Source organism: Nanorana parkeri, unplaced genomic scaffold, assembly GCF_000935625.1.
Source record: "Nanorana parkeri isolate BGI_ZX_2015 unplaced genomic scaffold, ASM93562v1 scaffold1043, whole genome shotgun sequence".
Classification (NCBI taxonomy): domain Eukaryota; kingdom Metazoa; phylum Chordata; class Amphibia; order Anura; family Dicroglossidae; genus Nanorana; species Nanorana parkeri.
Window position 1 is genome coordinate 604858 of NW_017307311.1, and position 14029 is coordinate 618886.

Here is a 14029-nt window from a genome sequence, read left to right on the forward strand (position 1 = left end):
TATGACTCGCTGCCCGGCTTCCTGATTGGCCAGCTTTACGACCAATCAGAAAACTGGGCGGCGAGTCAAAACACACTATCCGGCTTCCTGATTGCCCGGGAAGTATGGAGCCAGCTTTTCAGCCAATCAGGAAGCCGGGGGCGAGTCATTACCCGCTGCCCAGCTTCCTGAAACCGGAAGTTCTGGTATCGGGATAGGCATCGGGAGCATTTGGGCGAGTACGAGTACTCACCCAAATAGTCTGTATCGGCACCGATACTAGTATTGGTATTGGTGCATCTCTCTGGGAGGGTCTATATTATGTATGTTTTTAAATGATAAGAATACAAAAATCATGTTTTAGATATTTGATGTTATGATTCAGTGACCAGGGGTGAGGTCCAACTGGCCTGCTCATTCTTCCTTCATAAAAAAACGAGGCCAGCGGATAGCTTACAGTGTGTTTCCACTTTTGCAGCAAAATTGGGACAATGCCTTTGTTATATTTGTTCCATGTTTCCATTCACATAGCATAACTTAAATAAAATAAAATTGCTTCTTGCATATTACTTGTTCTACTCTGAAAGAAAATTTGGCTCTAAAGTAAAGTTTTCCCTGGAATGAATTAACCCTGTCTGTACTATGCTGGCAGATCTCATTATCAGTTGTAATCTAGATTTGAATGCTTACAATAGATTAAGGGTTAAGAAGCATTGTATGTTGATAAGGGGAAGCTCAGAGTGTCTTTGGGCTTTCTATGTGAACAGCCAGAGTTTTCTGTCACTTTGAAAATGTTGAAAGAAGCATAAAAGTATTTCCAAAGGTAAGAAAAAAACATATTTACAGGGTTATTCACAAAAGGGTGAAGAGTTTGTTGCAGACAGGAGAAGAACAATCTAGGACAACATAGCTGATGTGGCAAAATTCTCCAATTCAGCTCACTTTCCAGTTCCAGCTATGTTGTTCTAGATTGTTCACTTCTGGATGCAATGAAATTTCGGCCACCGAAACATATCGGCCGAAAATAGCACTTGTGGTGAAATTGCAGTGCATCCATAGTTTCTCTCCTCCCCGCTGGGCGCTGCTCTGTGCCCCCTCTGACACAGTGCAGTGTCCAGCGGGGAGCAGGGAAACTGTCACAGGAGGCCAAGTGGTGCAGAGGGCGCTGTGAGTGACCGGCGTCACAAGAGGCCCGAGCTCTCCTCCAGCACCGCCCCCTCAGCCTCCTGTGACAGATCAGGAGAGCGGTGTGGGAGTGGTGACAGCTGTGAGTGCTGTCAAAGGAGGCTGAGCTCTCCTCCCGTACCACCCCACCAGCCTCCTGTGACAGATCAGGAGAGCGGCGGTGTGGGGGCGGAGACAGCTGTCACATGAGGCCAGCAGTGCAGGGGAGGAGTCAGCTGTCACAGGAGACCGAGCTCTCCTCCTCGCACCACTCGCTCAGCCTCCTGTGACAGCGAGTCAGGATGTAGAGCGGGTACAAGCAGTCAGTGATCACTGACTGCTTGTAAATAATTGAGGACAGAGTACTAACCCTATGCAGTCTTCTGCCACAAGGGGGTCTACACCTCACCATATTTACCACAGGGGCGCCCCATGGTTTTCATGCACATCTGGATGGACCATTCATACAGTAAGATACTTTTTTAGGATACATTTGTTTAATAGGGTCTGGGTTTCAGTAAATACGATCAGGAACAATATATATGAATTATTCTTGCTTTTAGCTAAGCTATCCAATGAAACATGTACAACTTATTCCCTGTTCATAAAAAAAGACAGAACTCTGTGATCGGTTGGTGAATGTCTAAGCTAGATGCATGCTACTTCAGTTGCCTTTCTTTTAAAATAGAGAAAAACACCTACAAAATGTATTACCACTGAAAACTGAAATACAGTAAAGTGTATCTAAAGCGAAAACTGATTATCTTTGTTTTAGATTAGGGAAGGGTTAGAATCTCTGTCAGGATTTTATTCTTGTCTGTGTGTCCCTGCTTTGGAGATTTACTTTGTCTGTTTATACTGGTTACCACTGTTCCTGGGATTGAAAGTGATTGAAAATCCAAAATTTTAAGTTGGTACCAGAAAAGGAATAGAAGGGAATCTTCCAATTTGCATAATGGTTGCAGTGACAACTGTCCATAAGCGACTTTCCATTGTTTCTACAGGACAGGAAGTTAAGAAATATATCTTGAATGGTACACATATGGCAAAACCCCCGAAAAACTGACAGCAGTTTTAATTATTCCCTACCTTGGAAAATCTCTGTACCTGTAAATGTTTATCTGGCTCCATGGTATCACTGACATCCTGTTTTTTAAACAGCTTATATTATTCACTTCCCTTAGGTGGTAGCAGGCAGAGCTATTCCTTTTGTGGACTTGTTAAAATGTACCTGAATTTTAAAAGTGAAGATTTGCTTTCTAAGCAGTACCCTACCTTTTTGTCTTAACGCAATTCTCTGAGTTGCGTGTCCTTTCCCCTTCCCTCTAACTAACCACTACTAGCATTAAAAACAAATCTACCAAAATGCCCCTTTACTCACGTAAATCTGTGGTCACATGACATTCCAGTCACAAGTCTACTCCCTCCTCCTGTGCACAGGAATAGGATCCATATTTGTGTGTCCATGTCACTTCCTACATGACATGAACACTTCCTATAGGCTGTCCAAAGGCAAGGTCCTCTCAGGATCCAGAAGAGCAACGGTAGTGATGACGCCAATGTGAGAGACTGGCATGTGCACAGCTGCAGCCAAAAAGGCACTGGCAACGGACGCAGACCACAGACTTAGGTGAGTGTAAAATGCTTTGCTAGATGTTTTAATTAACAAAAAATGTGGGTCAGAGAGATGCAGAAGGGATGGTAGAGGATTTAGGATTTGCACAGAGATGGCTTTTAAATTCCTCCTGAAAGCACTGCAGTGCACTTCCTGGTACGTGAGTGTGCCTAGTCACTCTTGTGCCTATTGTTTCATAGCTGTATATCTGCTCTGTAAGAGGAAATTCTGCCTTTGACTGCTAGTCTAGTAAGATTTGGTGATGTCACTACTGTACTGCTTTTTGTTCTTGCTGGAGAGGACTCTATACTTGAAGACCTGCTGGCAAGCATGTTCCTGCTTCATTCATTCTATGAATATTTGCTTTCTACACCTTCCCTACTACTTCTTGAATATTCACCCAGGAGTCACCAGGTCACCAGAGATCAGAGGGCAGCTTTGACATAAGGAAGCAAAGCCCTACCTCTACCATGATGGCCCCCTCCACTCAAAGGCACAGTGCAGAACAAGGCATGGTAGGTCAGTAATGGGGAAAAGATAAACTTCAAGGAGTCTACAGGCAATACTGGTGACTTGTCCTTTGTCCTCTACTTTCCTTTTTTGGGCACATTTCCACATTTTAGGTGCTCTCTAAGTCCAGGATTTACCTTAGACACTATTAAAAAAAGAGTCAGCGAATACAAATATATATTTTTAGATTTTACTTTGGGTCACAGTACAACACCTGATTTTCTCAACTTAATTTTAATTTTGTTTTTCTGAAATATTTAATTAAGAAAAGTATTTCTGTTTCATAAATTAGCTTCTCACATAGCCTATCTAACTCCCTTCACCCTCCCCATTTATATCGTGATATTTTCTACCTCCGTATTTAGTGTTTCATATTAATTAATTTTGTATATTATTTAGGTGTATTCTTTACGGTAATATTAAACTCTTAATAACCTCTGCTGTATGAAACTGTAGGTTTCTCTCGCAAAATGGAAATGGCAGTGAGGCCCTATTGGATCGGAACCCACGTCTTCTTACGCTCAGTCAGGACAATGAGTTCTGCGTTCATGATGTCAGTGTTGCAGATGGGAGAGTTGACCTAACTTGTGCTTGTGTATGTGATAAAGACTCCTTGAGACAGCTTTGTGCAGAGAAGCATGTCTGTAAGTGTGATATCTTATGTCCTTTTACTGCCAATGACAGTAGAATAAACATAGTGATGACATTAGTAAGATTAAGCTAGTCAAAAAAATAATAATGTATACAACTTCTCTTATCGTTTTCCAAAGGTATCCCATCATTGCCTTCAGTTCGTCTGCTGTCCCTATGTGATCAGGATATTGTTCTTCTGGTTAGCAACTGTTTCCTTGTACATCTCCGCTATACTGATGAGGAGCAGAAACCAATTGTTGTCTCTTGTTTGTGCCTGGAGCTGGATCCAGAGGCTGCAGAACGGATCTCAGATGTCTGCTTGAGCCATGAAGTCCTTTTCCTTCTGGATAGCCTTGGATTGATTTGTATCCTCCCTACATGCCAATTGTTGTTAAGACAGATTGGTTGTATTTGCTTTGTAAAATATATGTTTTATATTTTTAAGTTCCTTGACAGAGTGGTGCAGATGCATTTGACATTTTAGATGGGTTCCCAATGATTGCTATGGAGCTTCCTGTAAGGACAGATTCTGATGCAGTGGAACCACTCAATTGCATTTGTGTTAGTCCAAACCTAGATCTAATGGTGGTCTCTTCTGGTTCCTCCTACTTTCTTCCCTTGAAGCTGAGTAAACGTTTTAGGTAAACTCTCTCTTGAGTGCATTGAGGTCAGACACGCTTTGTAAAGGGTTTTAAACTGAATAATCTCTTTCTATCTCTACAGTGAAGATGTGACTCTCTGCCTACACATGTGGCGAGATCAGCGTCAATTGAACTCCTCCGCCTCAAATGTTGCTGAGCTGTATAGCGGGGACTCTTATGGATATTCACTTGGATATGGCTTTCCGATGGACAGGTACCACATGATTCCTAGAGCCACTCCATTGCGAATAGATTGGTGGAGTGGGAATTTCAGAACATAATGAGTAAATTATGCTTTCTTTACTGCTTGAGATCCAAACCTGACCCACTTAGAGGTAATAATTCCATGATCCATTGGCTGCAGTCTCCCTCCACTGGGTATTGTATCTGTTGGAGTTTAGTAGTAATGCAGTAAAATGGAGGTGCAAGTCTTCGGTCACTCAGACTTTGAGTCTGACGTGGCTAAACAGGGACACAGAACTGGGTATAATTTATGTTTACATTCCCTACTCAACTGATTAAATCTTAGCAGAGTGACCATTGCAATGTCTCTTTTCTGTGTCTTGCTCTGTTCTCTGGCTCTGCACATTGCTGCCTTCTGATTACTGTGTGGTTAAATGCACATTTGTTTTGCTACTGATCATACTGTGACTCACAGTATATGTCTTAAGCAATCACACCTTCCATCCTTATATCTTTCTCTGATGACGTATCTTCTGTGTAGGTCATGGGACGCTATCCTATCCTCACTTTCTAAGGAGACAAAGAGTTATTCAACATTTCCTTTGTGCCCATCCACTCAGAGTCTGATGCCAAGCACCATCTCCACTGATGCCCCTCTCAGTTGGGCAGTTTCAGGTGCAGGTTGGGTGAAAATCCATACAGACAAGATGAAGGCTCCTGTAAGGATTCACAACTGGTCCTTGTCATCATTCAGTGCCTTGTTCTGCTTGTCAGATGTTGATGGATGTGCCATCTTGGTCCACTGGAACATGGAAACACAAGTTGTTGATTACCATACTCTGGGGAAAGCTTTATGTGTGGATGGTGCAGATGATGAAGCCTGTCTAATTATAACAGGTAGGTGATAAGAACTTGTATAGGTTTTAGATGCAATGCTAATGGTCATTGGAAGTATTTTTTTAATGGGCTATAAGTGAGGATTTAGCATTGTATTATTTATCTGTCCCTTGATTTCTCCCATCAGATGAGGGCCTTTCTCTTGCCTTGTTTGCTGTGTCACAGAATGAGTTTCTCACCCGCTTAATGATTCACGGCAGTGCTAGTACTGCAGACACACTGTGCTACCTGAATAACTGGGGGCGCTGCTCTGTTCCCATTCACACCTTAGAGGTAATAAATACCATGGGTTTATCTTATTTGCCACCCTTCTGTTCTTCTTCGCTGATGATCATCTGTACAATTTGCTATTTTACAGGCTGGCTTAGAGAACCGACAGTTGGATACAGTTGATTTTTTCTTAAAGAGCAAAGAAAGCATCCTCACTCCACTGACATGTGAAGATGGCAGCGTGCAGTCTGAACAATACCTACATAGTAAGCATGTGGAATAACAGGTTCAGGTTTTGTTTTTGCTGGGCCCCCAGCTTGTCTCTAAGACCATATCATACTTTCTTACATAGATGTGCAGGATCTTGTCCCGGCTCTGGACCTTCTTTTCTCATACATACAAGACACGGACCAGGAGCCTCAGAGCAAACACTTCTCAGAGCAGCTGCTGCAATTGACTCTCCATTTTCTCAATGGCCAGGTTGTGGCAGTCCTCAATCTTCTGGCTGGTACGTTATGCAGCCAGTGTGTATATATGTGTGTGTGTTTATAATAAATATATATATCTCATATATTAGTTTCACCTTTTAAGTTGCATTAGTGAAATAAATGAACTTGTGCACAAAGCCAGACTCTAGCCTGGAACAGTGTGTGGGAATTCTAAGTCGATACATCAACAAGCTCCGGTCTTTCATGAGGAGGTTCCAGCAGCCATTTCCTGTGCAGGCCCAGCATGCTGAGAGAGGAAAGAGGGCGTGGGAGAGCATGCCTGTGGAGGTACACTGGGCATGAGAGAATGATGGCCTTAGCACAACTCTTGAATAACTTAGTTATCCTTCTCATATCCAATCAGGAGTTGTTTATTGTGTCATGTTATACCTGATTGCATATTCACTAGCTCATTTTAATTAATTAATTCTCCCCATTTTTTAGAATATAATTTCTGATGCCATCTTGTCAAACTGTATTCCTGAGGCTCAGTCATTCCTACGCGCAAAGGGACATCATTGTTTCAGCCTCCCATGGATGAAACGAGAAGGCCTAAACATGGTGTTTGAGTGCCTAATGCAGAAGCGGCTGACAGAGGCTTGCCAACTCTTGCAGAACATGGTCAGTAATGGGTAACTATATCTGTCACTATATATATAGATATATATCCATAGATATATATAATTTATGCACCTCAGCTCCATTTAGTGGACATTATAATCTGAATGCCTTTTGCTGAGCTGTTTGCTGTGCGAATGGTCTATAAATCAACCCATATGGTATACATCTTTATATGTGTGGGTGTGTTCAACTTTGAAAGCTATGCTCTCTGATTTATTCTATAAATACTTTTCTTTTCCAGGGATATTCTGTATGGGACGAGCTGCGCCGTATCTGCTTGTACACATCTCATGTTGCTGTTCGGGACCTGCTGGTGGGTAATTTGTATTTTCCTTTGAACTTTTTTTTCCTCGTCACCACTGTCTGACCTTGATCTGTTCCTGTTTGTAGGTAGACCTGCTGCAGCAAGAGGGGCTTTTTTCAGTAGAGGAGCATGAAAGGATCCAGACAGTGTACCAGTTAGAAAAGCTGTGCAATGATGTGCAGAAGCCTGTAGGAGAAAGGCCTAGCCTGACTTATTCCAAGTAATATCATTTGAGCGTCATTTGTTCTCCTTGCTGTGCAAAGATGTGACGAGAAATAACAAAGTGATATTTGTGGTATTGTTTGCAGGCCTGTTTGGAAAACCGGTGACTTGCCTCCAGAGGCACATGTGCTGCAAAATGCATTGAGCTTTGTAAAAGATGAGCCGATTGTTCTTCTTCTGCACTGGGCCCAGGACTGGGACTCAGAGACTCGAGAATCAATCTTATTGCCCTGGAAAAATGATGCAGGTGACAGCCTATAGCATTTATGTTTATTCCAGAGAAATTAGAGTGGCCACTAGCTGCCCTGAAAGGCCACTGAAATGAGGTTTATAGCTAAATGATTAAGGATTCATGTACATTAAAACAATTGAATATAATGCATTAGTATTACTGGTGGATAATTTTCCTGGTGAATTTGTTTGAGATGGCAAGGATTGATTCTCCACCAAAGCACACCAAAGCATGTTTAATGAAAGTCACATACTGTATACTGCTTTATAAACAGACCTATTAAAGTGCATGCGTAGCAAAAACCTTTTTAAGGGTAAGATTAGAACCCGTTTTAGGTTTTCATTGATGCCTGTGTCACCGCCATTGTCTCTGAGAGGTAAAGTCATGTGGCAAATCCAAAATGAACAGGAGGTAAGGGGAAATCTTCCAATTGGGACACCTGTTCCAGTTTGAGGTGTCTATTAGAGGATTTAACCTCATATTGTAAGGATTACCTCTCACTTTCCGATGTGTTTATGCAACAGGAAGTGCAGAGAAATCATCCCCAATGGGTCAAAGACAGCAAAAAATAGACTGACAGGGTGTTTTTTTTTTTATACCTTTCCTACTCCATCTAAAACTAAACATACACTTTAACACAAAATGCAGCAGGTCCTGTGTAAAATGACACTTGCAGAAGTATGCAAGCGTCATTAAGTAAATACAATTTAACAATTGTTACATTCTATTTACTGTTTAATTCATATGTAGATGAAAATATAATAACTATTTAACCCTTTATTAATCCTTAGTTAACTGTAATCGGCCCCAATTAACTCCTTGCTTCCTTTCTCCCCTTAGCTATTATTTTGTTATTTCAAATGTTTTTGCCGTTTGAATGTAAAAAAAAATGTGGGTGTTTTTTTAATGTATTACTTCATTATCTTAAATTATGACCTAGTTATCACCAAATAAACAGGCCTATACTGGAAATGTAAAAATTGCTCTGGTCCACATGGGTATACAGGTACAGTACTAGAATTGAAGTGGTTAAAGGAAGATTACGGTGGGAGATATGCAGCATGCTGACCTATGTAACCAGTGAAACTTCTTTCAGGTCTGCCTACTGGCATGTGAGATGCTCTGCTGTGCTGTATTCTGTATAATTGCCTCTGGACACCTCTACTATTTTTTTGAATGCAGTTAATCTTTATTCAGTTTCATTAATTACTGTTATTGCTTTCTAAAGGATAATTATCTATATTATGTGTCACAGACTTGTCTTCTGTCTCGGCTAAAATCTTGTGGCGCCGTCTGACTCTGTGGCATGATTGGCCAAGAATTGAATCTTGGATCGACAACATGGGACATTGTGAAATGAACAGGGACAGCCAACACTCACAGTGGCCTCCCTTAAGCCCAGACATAATTGAAGAGAACACTTTATGTTGTGACTACACCAGAGAGAGAATTCTAAACAAGTTAGCAAGGTGTGTATGGAAGGGTGTTTTTGAATTGGGTATAATCTTTGCGTGTTGATCATCCATATATGTATCAGAGAAGTAAGGGCTACCCTTACCTTACTCAAGTTTCCTTCATTTGGGGGTACGCAGAAATATGAATTTGTAGAAGTACCATTGTCTGACATCATGATGTAAACCTAACCTCCATCTAAGCTGTGATTTTATTAGAACTGTGCCAGTTGAATAACGCTATCAGCAGCCTTCCCTATCATCAGAATATCTCCTGTACGCACTGAAGCAGTCCTTTAACAGGTACCTCCCTGATTTCACCCAAGCAATATCTGAGATGATAACTGTCATAGGAATTCATACACTATCATCTTCTAAGTAATAAGACTGAACTAAGCCTCGTCGCAGATAATTTGCAGGTCTAGGGTCACTCACCCTTAGGAATTCTGAGAATTGCACCATGAAGGCTGCTGTTAATGACAAAACCTGAAACTCTTTGGGACAGAAGATATCTGTAGCTGGATCTCTTTAAAGAAAGTATGTTATCAACTTGCTGATGTATGTAGCAAGTTATACATAAGTTAAAACTTGCTGATGTATGTAGGCTGCCGTTGCCTGACTCACAACCAGCCAGCTCATTCTAGAACAGTTAGACACCTGTTCAGTATCATTATGAGTAAGGTTATTGCCTTTGAACTAGTATGCAGCTCACTAGTTAGGCAATAGCATCATTTGAGCCAATAGATATTTAGCATGAAGATGAATTCTCTTTAAAAATGAATGAAAGTAAGAACAGTGCCACAGCTGTGTGACTCGGGTTCATTTTAAGCTTTATTATTTAGCATTGCTACCCTTTGTCGTAGTAGGGATCCCCTTTCTGTATTAACTCATGAGCCACACTCACCTTTAGCCCCACTTCAATGTTCTTACACAATCTCTGTGAATGATCAGATTAAGTCATATATAAAATAGGCAAACTGGTCCAGTTCAGAAACAATGAGTAACTGCTGAGAGGTTGCAATGATGACGAAAGCTACTTGTTCTTTTTGTTTGTTTTTGTTCCACTAGTTAGGAATTACTGCTGCAAAGCTTGGCAATAGCGATGTATATCTATGCATAAGGAATTCTAAAATGGTTTATGCACATATGACCTCTTTGTTTGCAACAGACAAAAGATGGTCCACTTACATTGTCCATACTTATTTACTCCTTTATTGAAATCGATGTCTTTTTTTTCAGGATGAACATTTTTATCCCTTCTGAGCTGAATGACTTTGAGTCTTTGGTGCAGAGACTTGTTGTTAATTGTCAGCTCATGCTGCCAGCCGATTCTCCCATAGAGAGCATCTCTGCACATTATCCAGATTTTCATAATCGCTTTGTGCTGATGTGCGTTGAGCGTGGCCTCCAACACCTGCTGTACGCCTACTTAGACCATCACAGGTATCGTTTGATCTATTTTTCTTACTGTAATTTAAAGCATTACTTAAAGCTGAAAATTTCATAGAAATTTATTTCTTAATAGACACAAATTATATCAATCTATTAGAAAAAGAGAAGTAAGCAGATGAAGCCAATAACTTTAAAAAAAACATACTTTTAGGAATAATGTAAGTACACCTTAGGCCCTATTTACAACTGACTATAACATAATCACGTATGGCCAGCTCAAAATCTTATTACAGGTTACATTTCCATAACCAAGATGATTCTTCTTACTGATCACCGAACAATAGATGTGCTTCATTGTACCAGGTTTAATATCTTCTGCTTAATTCATCATCTTCAGACCAAAATCTCGCTTGCAGATTAGACCATCGTCTAATAATACCAAGAGGTGAGATTGAGGATAAGGATGATGTAAGAAGCCTGCCAATAATTGTTTCTTTGTAAATAATCAGGCATACATCAGCCCGCATAAATCATACCATATTGAAACCTTTGCCAAAATAAGGCAGAAGTCTTACACTTTCTTCTTGAAGTGACAATGTTCCTTGTAAGAATTAAATAAAACAGAGCTCTGCACTATACCCCTACCTAAAATAAGTAAGCTGTGCAAAGAATGAAAATATTCCACCCATAAGTTATTAAAACATAAATTTTCACTGTGCTACTTCTATATACCTATATTAAAGGAGAACTATGAGATGAGTGCTTTTCACACACCTCATAGTTCTAGCCCACCTGTGACAATGAGACTGTCACAGGTCGGCTCAAAGTAAACCATATGAATTCTTTCCCAGTGATTCCCACTCTGTACCATATACAAATATATATAAATTATTAAACATCAATGTGTAAAATTTTATTTAAAAAAACAAAGCTCAAAAAGTGAAAGACAGTGCAAAAAAATATATAAATACATTTCATCCAAATCTGTGCAACCCTTATGTATTCAAAAAAGTTTTTGACACTTGCGGACCGCAGTTCAAACAGAGGGATGGGGAAGACGCTGTAGAGGGGGGGGGGTTGGCCAGTCAGGGAACTCCATTTGCATGCACTATTTTTTTCTGACCGCAACGGAACGCAGGCATTGATTTGCCATGCGTTCCGGTGCAGGCGAATGCACCGCTACGGACCCCCCAAACACCCCAGAACACAGTGAGCTGGCCGGGTTGCAATCCAGTGTGTTCCAGCACTAAATCAGCCGGAACACACTGGAGCTGGTGTGAAGTAGCCCTGAAAGTTAAAAAAAAAAATACTTTTTATTAATAGAAGAAAGAAAAAAAAGGTATCAAAATCATGTTTTTATTGGGGGGGGGTGGGGCCTTAATGGTTTCTCTTGCACCTTAATGGTTTCTAGTTACGCCTCTGGGATCCTCATATGTGTCACTCAATCTCATCAGTTTTCCTACAGTGGCTACTTCCCCTTTATAACATCTTCTTCATTGCATGGCTCCATATAGGGCATTTAGTGAACAAATCTTGCATACAGTAGGTCTGCAACTAGATATTATTTTCATAATCGATTAGTTGGTCGATTATCGTTTTGATTAAACGCATAAAATAAATTAAATAGCATCCTTAATTTAAAATAAAATACACAAATGCCGTTTACAAATATAAAGTTTACTTCAGAATAAAACTGCATGCACAATTTTTTGCAATCGCACTGCACTGGAACGTACAGCATTGCGGTACTGTGCGTTCCAGTAGGGCAATCACACTGTGGGTGGGGGGTGCGTTTGGGGTGCCATTGAAATGAATGGCAGTGCAACCACCTCCCGCAGCAGAATGTGTCAGGCCGATACCAAAAATGTATTTTTTCCCACCTTTTTATAATTTTATAATTTTTAAAAAAAATTGTAAGCACATAGCGCTTGAATAGCTTCAGCGCTTGAATAGCTTCAGCCCGGGAATGACAGCTGCCAATGGTAAGATTCCGTAGATGGCAGCTGAATGTAAATACAGCAGGTAGTGGGCTGGTGCAATAGCCAGCCTGCTACTGGCCATTTCAAATTGCAATAGCAGGATGGCTATTGCACCCGCCCCATGCTTGCTGTGCCCTCCTCCCACCGTGGAGGAGAGAGCTAGGGGATCCAACTATCTAATCGATAATGAGAATAGTTGACAACTATTCTCATTATTGATTAATATCGATTAGTTGGTTGCAGCCCTACCTCACATAAATTCTTTAAGAATGTGTTTTGCAAAAATAGTAAAGAAACTCAGATTACAAAGGGCTCCAAATCTAATTATTTGCCATCCTGAAAAAGGGTCTATAAGGATTTTGTTTCCCTCCAGTGAATGGTGATGAAGGCCTAACCATTATGGTTATCTATTATCAGTAATACTCCTCCTTTCTTCAATGTTGTCTGTCACCACAAAGATTCCGATAAATACACAAGGTATGGAGTAACTATGGGAATGTCCCTCTACTAAGCTCTGTACTAAGCCTGCAATGCACAGGTTCTTCACCCAAATTGCTATAGTTTTAGTAGTAGTGATGTCTTTGATTTAGCACACACATGTGGTCTCTGAGGTCACTAACACTGTTTTGTCGTTGCTGGCAGTTTACAACCAGAGAATTGTTCTGGTCTGTCCAGTGCATCATTACACGAGGCCTACCCCTGGTTTGGATTCATGGTTAATATTCGTCAAGTCAATGCCGATACAAAGGGTAAGTAAAATTTTGTCTGCTGACTTACTTGACTATGGTGACTGTGATAATAATGCCTCTGTGATGTGATTCCTTTGGATTAAGTAATCCCGGAGTTACTATGTTGCTTTGCCTTTCTCCTTATGTCTGCATCTTGTCATTGTAGATGCCAGTCGGATGTTTCATGCCAGCCTTTCAAATGCCCATGTACTGATGCCAGGCGACCAGCCTACTGTGAACGGCATGCTCTTGGAAGGACATACACTGCTTGCTCTGGCAACCAGTATGTATGCTCCTGGTGGAATTGATGGGGTAAGTTCTAGGCACTGTGTTTCTGCCATTTACCTTTTCATATCACTGTGTTGGAAACCTTCTTTGTTTCTTTTTCCATCATTCACCCCCAGGTATTGCAGCAGAGTGAAGAATCCAGTCTCTGTACATGGAATGTGGACCCTCCATTACTTAAGATGGCTCTGGCACCATATCCCAAGCTTAAAGCAGCCCTGTTCCCTCAGCATCCACGCAACTCGCCACTACCTCCTGACATCAGTCTTTACCATCTCCTGCAGGTTCTGTATAAAGATCTATCCAAAACATTATATGACACATTCTCTATTACAACAAATGTACAGGCTGTGATGCATTATGTAAAATCCCTTTACCATTGTGTTTTATTTTGACAACCATGTGCAATAGCATTGCCCGAAGGTCATAAATTTGAGCGTTTATTTCAGAGAAATATTAAATACAGCTTTAACAATATTTTATTGCTTTTATATT

The 14029-nt window shown here is 40.8% G+C and overlaps 1 protein-coding gene across 1 annotated transcript in view; it reads left to right on the plus strand.

Annotated features, from left to right (window-relative positions):
• The window catches only part of LOC108796026 (spatacsin-like), a gene marked incomplete at its 3' end in the record, with an annotated part of 13948 nt that extends 130 nt beyond the window's left edge, over positions 1-13818 (plus strand). The window contains exons 2-20 of the mRNA XM_018567394.1: positions 1523-1612; positions 3725-3912; positions 4039-4266; positions 4368-4542; positions 4625-4756; positions 5267-5622; positions 5750-5895; positions 5981-6098; positions 6185-6340; positions 6463-6608; positions 6765-6941; positions 7183-7254; positions 7332-7465; positions 7554-7714; positions 8955-9168; positions 10390-10593; positions 13164-13270; positions 13416-13561; positions 13654-13818. Coding sequence (XP_018422896.1) covers positions 1523-1612; positions 3725-3912; positions 4039-4266; positions 4368-4542; positions 4625-4756; positions 5267-5622; positions 5750-5895; positions 5981-6098; positions 6185-6340; positions 6463-6608; positions 6765-6941; positions 7183-7254; positions 7332-7465; positions 7554-7714; positions 8955-9168; positions 10390-10593; positions 13164-13270; positions 13416-13561; positions 13654-13818 — 3115 coding nt within the window. The remainder of the gene's footprint in view (positions 1-1522; positions 1613-3724; positions 3913-4038; positions 4267-4367; positions 4543-4624; positions 4757-5266; positions 5623-5749; positions 5896-5980; positions 6099-6184; positions 6341-6462; positions 6609-6764; positions 6942-7182; positions 7255-7331; positions 7466-7553; positions 7715-8954; positions 9169-10389; positions 10594-13163; positions 13271-13415; positions 13562-13653) is intronic.
• Between the last annotated feature and the right edge of the window lie 211 nt (positions 13819-14029).